The sequence below is a fragment of the Mya arenaria genome, chromosome 4, assembly GCF_026914265.1.
Source record: "Mya arenaria isolate MELC-2E11 chromosome 4, ASM2691426v1".
Lineage (NCBI taxonomy): Eukaryota > Metazoa > Mollusca > Bivalvia > Myida > Myidae > Mya > Mya arenaria.
Window position 1 is genome coordinate 58832852 of NC_069125.1, and position 5723 is coordinate 58838574.

At 40.4% G+C, this 5723-nt stretch overlaps 1 protein-coding gene across 1 annotated transcript; it reads left to right on the top strand.

Annotated features, from left to right (window-relative positions):
* Positions 1 to 2988: 2988 nt before the first annotated feature.
* LOC128233063 (proton-coupled folate transporter-like) lies at positions 2989 to 5112 on the top strand. The gene is made up of 2 exons (XM_052946940.1): positions 2989 to 3103; positions 3436 to 5112. The coding sequence occupies exon 2, from the start codon at positions 3473 to 3475 to the stop codon at positions 5003 to 5005; it is 1533 nt and encodes a 510-aa protein (XP_052802900.1). The 5' UTR covers positions 2989 to 3103; positions 3436 to 3472; the 3' UTR covers positions 5006 to 5112.
* Positions 5113 to 5723: the final 611 nt, after the last annotated feature.

The window sequence follows — 5723 nt, forward strand, 5'->3', positions numbered from 1 at the left end:
TGTGAGTGTTTTAACTCCTCTGTTTTTCTATGAAAGAATCAATGTAGTATCATTACCTTGTTATTATCTCAACTGCTTTCAAAAAAACTGGCTTCAACATTCGCACATGTTATAAGAAGAAAGGACATTACTCTGGCTTTACTTAATGCTAAATAATATCCCTTTTTCATTAGACTGAAAACACAACAGACGAGTGGTGACATTCGCGCTGCGGACCTTTTGTTTATGGGAGGCAGTCCTTTTCCTTGTCTTAATATCACACTGAACGTTTGAAGTGCCATACAAACATACATACTGTGATAAACTGAACATAGTTCAATGACACTGAGTATTTTCCACAGCGTTGAATTTCAAGATCAAATGTTACTCAAGCTCAAAGGTTACAACATATTTAACATCCGTCTGACCCCGCCCCTTGGAAAGGGGTTCAATCCCATGAACGGAACGCTATACATGAGCAGTAAAAAACAGTGACTGCACATATTTAGTAAATAATCTGTAATTAATATGAACCTATAGGATTGGTATGCTATTGTATGGGTTTTACCAGGTGCCAAATGCATAGTTGACTTTGTTAAATCAGCGTGCAAAAATACCACTATGGTCTACTTCTTAGCTCAGAGCACTAGATTTCTCTTTGTCAACAGTTTGGCCAAATTAACGGTTTACGCTCCCTTACTGTACCCTTTTCCTTCAAATATCCTTACATAACTTGGTTACAGTGTTTATGATCATAATATCTCAAACCAAGTTCTACTGCTAGCTTCATGGCCTCTACAGTGTATAGCTCCGATCAAAATTTGACTTGTACTCCTTTTTTCGACGATTATGAAAGAAGCTATTTCAACAATATATCTTTTTCGTTGACACAATCTTACCCGAGAAGGTGGTCTTGTGTTGTTGGGAGTGGGGGGGGGGGGCATGGTAGGATTATCCGGAGAAAACGCGCTGTCCGGCTTGGTGACCACAAACTTAGCTCGCATGCGCCAAGTGCGGGAATCGAACCTGTCCGTTGGTATCCGCGGCGTGGCTCTTGTGGAACATATACAAATGTAACTGCCTATCGGTTGTTTTTGATATAGCAGTCTCTGTAAAGCCTTGGAATGCCCATTTAGTTGTTTGGTCATACCTTACCGAGTTATATCTTGCACCATAGATCGGCCAACATCAATTTTTAAACGTAAACATCATGCCTACTTTGTATACTCGCTACTTGTAGTAAATGAATGTACAAAATATAATGCCGATTCTTGGGCCGAAAGCAAAGGTAAATATTAATAAGGGTTACAGGATACTTTGGCAATCGGCATACTACACAATAAGACTTGCAGCCTAACAAACAATGGTATTCAGATTCTACTGTATTCTGTGTACATAACTTACAATTTCGTTTTCCCCAATGGTGCCCGTTTCAATCTCTTAACAATTAGACGAGTCTTAATTGGAGAATTCCTTTCCTTATTTCTATATACGTGTAATTAATGAATGTACAATGAATGTTAATAATTAATAAGGTCGCATCGAACTGCAACATTTGCGGAATGCGGTCCTTGAATATATCGAAAAATAGTTGCGAGAGAATGTTGTGCACAAATTACAAGAAAGATTGCCCTTGTAGGCGCGCATGTTCGTTCAGCGATCAAAGACTTGCCATAGCATGACAAACCTGTGTGGGCGGGAACACCAAGACCTTTGGAATGGCATCATGACGCCATAAACAACATTCTTATAATGATTTTTACAGAATTGATTTGCCCTTTAACGTAAGTGCAGGTCGATTACGCCACCCTCACACTGTATTTACCCTCTGCACATATTACAGTTGTACTCGACGATGCGTATCTCTGAATCGATCGTTAATTCACTGTCACTACTGGTTGACGGTACATTTCCGAACAGGGCACAAATCCCGAACACCAGTTAAAACACGCGTTTGTTTACCGTGATCGATTATTCGATGATCTAGATCAATACAAAGGCTTGCCTTGGTCACACTTGCGAAGTATTATCTTGTTTTGTATAGTATTTTTCTAAAAAAATGCCATTCAATGTTTATACGCTTAAGATCAAAATGTAGCACACGGGGGAATGACGTCAGAGGGCGCACGCGCATCTTTAGATTTTGCAGTTATGTTGACCTACATTCAAGATATTTATAAAAAGAAATCACGCTTTACATTTGAAGTGAATGTTTTGAAAAAACATCGGAAACAATAAATCACTTTACAGCTAAGATTTTATTTAATATAGCATACTTTTTAATCATATTTGTATGACCATGTATTTTCGCTTTTCATGTTTCTGTATTTGGGCCTTCAAAGCATAATTTTAAGGGTGATTTACTGTCCATAAAATGAACGATTTACAACATAAAATTGATGAGATCGTGAATCGGTACTTTGACGTCTGTTTTCACATGAACCAAAGATGTTTCATTCAAAATTTTAAGTTACTACAACAAAAATTCTCCAAGATAATTGTAAAAAACCTCAAAAAGTGTTCGGATTTGTGACCTAAGCCAGTACCGTGTTTAAGTTATTTAGAAAACATGCAGATTCGGAGTGGAAATGTGAAATGGAACTCTGATAAATCTATCAACCGTGGAATGTTGTACTAATCACAATTTATCAGAGGTTTACAGAAGACATTCTTGAAATGGCAAGGATATGCGCGACATTTCATCTTAGGACAAGATTTCTAGATTTGCGATTATTCTGGTGACGTCCACGTCAATGTTTGATCTTCTCTCCGGGACATTTGAATATAATCTCGTTCCAATCAATGTAAAACAAATGAGTTGTTTGTTCCAACAACTGAATTACTGGTTTGCTAGTTAGACCAACAGAAAGAAGTATTTGCATAGCTTATGGTTCTATTTACGGGAGACTTGCGTTATTGACAAAACATTACGATGTCCGCTGAAAGCATTGTTCAATATGCTGGCATTCCGTTGGCCCGTGTATGGGAACAACAACCGGCTGCCAGTGACCGTTCGATTATTGGTGGCTTTTGTTGCCCTCTGTGGTTGGGCTTTTCCTGCTAGCTATTCATTTGCACTTCAGACATTTGAAAGGATGATTCTTGTGGAGGTTTTTATTAACAGGTATTTCATCTAGACATTGATTCTAGTGTTTATTTTATAGTACGCAACGCAAGGGAATGCCTATATTTGTTTCATATTATTATTACTTACTGTTTTACACAGGATTGTTCTGCGCCCACGGCGTTGGTTTAATGTTAACAACGCTTAAAGAAGGAAAAAAAAACTGTGAATCTCTAGAGTTAGCACGTATTAAAATAGCGATATAAGTAAGTTTTTATTTGTTATAAAAAGCACACCTCATAAAGACAAAATAACAACAACGTATTGACTTCTCGTGTATAGTTTGTTGTTGATAACTTATTTAAAATTAAAACGTGTACTTCTTCTTATAGATAACGGAGGTGGGCGTGTGGTCAATTTTAGGCGGATATGGCGCCCGAGTCTCGGCATTTCTGGGGGTGCGCATTTCCGATGTTCCTGGCTGAGATCGTCTTCTTTCTGTACAAAAGTGGGGAGTCAATGCTGGACGCCACCACGCGGCCGTACATCGTCAGCATCGTGTGCCACCAGAACTTTCCCGCTAACGACACGGTCTGTAGGAACTTACATCACTACCCGGAAGTGGAGGACAGTATCCAAGGCGAGGCCGGAACATATCTCATTTACTACCGGATATTGGTCAACGTACCAGCCATATTTCTGGGTTTGTTTTGCGGCGCATGGAGTGACAAGTATGGTCGTAAGATACCCATGATTCTGCCCAGCATTGGCAGCGTGCTATCAGTGTTGTTCTACATGCTAAGTTTAGCCTCGGTTGACAGCGCCATATCCTTCGTGATGATAGGAGCATTCACACAAGGGGCGCTCGGTAAGAGTTCACTCATCACGATGGCAGTCAACAGTTACGCGTCAGACATCACCGACAAGGAAGACCGGACTCGGAAACTTGGCAAACTGCTTGCCATGAATTTCTTCGGGTTGTTTGTTGGTGCGCTAATGGCAGGGCTGTTCCAGGACATGTCAAATCTCCCGGCGGCATTTTGCACAGTGGTGTTTATCCACGCATTTGTGGTTCTGATCACGCTGATTGCCATGCCGGAGACCGTGCCCTTTCTTGTCGAGAGAGACGACGGAATGGTCGTAAAGGAAAATAAATCCAAATGTTTTGGAATTTATGAAAACATTAAAGATTCGGTATGCGTCTTATCCAAAGAGCGTGTCAACAAAGGAAGGAAAGTAATTTTGATATTATTTTTGATATCATTGCTAAATCAAACATGCAAAGTTGGTGAAACTGATATAACATTGCTATTTGTGACCAGAAGTCCACTCAGTTGGCCGAAGTCTTGGTACGGATATTTATTATCTATGGACTACGCTGTTATGGGAGTTTGCCTGATTATAGTTTTACCAATTTTGTCTAACGTTATAAAATTACCGGACGGAGGAATAGTAATTATAGGGCTTTGCTGCAAGATAGTTCGCCTGTTTTGGGCGGGCTTTATTCGAGAATCGTGGATGGTGTATGTTTCTGTTGTCATAGGAGCATTCGCTGGTATGATAACGTCATCCATTCGCTCGCTTATCAGCAAAGCCGTCGAAGAAAACGAGATGGGAAAAGTATTCTCTCTACTCGCGGTCGCGGAGACGGCCTCCAAGCTCCTAGGGACGCTGATTTTCGTATCCATGTACGGGGCAACGGCGTATTTCTTCCCGGGATTCACGTACCTGGTTGAGGCTATCGTGTACGTCGGCATGGTGATCATCGTTGGACTCTTGTACCGAGACATGAAGCGGGTGGGCACAGTGGACCTTATCCTCGCATTCAGTGAGCACTCCGTGTACGGCTCCGGCGGCGGTGACAAAACTAGGCTGCTCGCCGCCAAAGGCCAGCTCGAGATCGTCGACGAGCTTGAAGAAGAGATCCAGGTCCCCCAGCCGCTTCCTGCACACACTCCTTGACGTCACGCGTACCCTGCTATGCTAGGTTACTGTTTCTATGTTATAAAGCAGTGACTGTTGCTAAATACAACTTGCATGTAGTGTATCCATGTAGTGCGTCGAATGGACCCCTGTAAAGGCATGCGTGTATTTAAATATACTTCCAACAAATAATTTCTATTATAGTATCTAAATCTATAGAAAGTACCAATAAATGTCTGCATATAAGAACGTTTTAAGTATTTTGTAATAGCTTCTATTAAATGACAACCATATTTAGCCATCACTGATGAGGTCATCATCCGAGTATGTAAGTAAAAATATTAAACTATACAAACTTTATATACTGGGCAGTTGCCTAATTCCGGATTTGCCTAAATATTCGAAAATCGTTTGAAAAGCGTTTCGGCGACCGTGATCAATATAGAATGATCACAGTCTACGCAACTGACCTCCATAGCAACAGAAACAACGCAAAAGTGCAGCTATTCGAGTATAACCCCAAAATAAATACCACATACTATGTTCAACGGTTGGTAAAATAAATTTACAAAAGCATAGCAACAAACCTGTTACATTATATTTTGGTATTTAATCTTTCCGATATTTGTTCGAGGAAAAACAACGTTAAACGCGATATTATTTCAAGTCAAGCTAAGAGCAATATCAATACAGCTGCAACGTCATGTTTATGACGTCACGTCTAAATGTGAAGTCAGTTCAAGTCAGCCCGACATGT

Excerpts from the sequence above, each read along its gene's own strand:
- LOC128233063 (XM_052946940.1), top strand. The coding sequence starts at position 3,473 with ATGGCGCCCGAGTCTCGGCATTTCTGGGGGTGCGCATTTCCGATGTTC.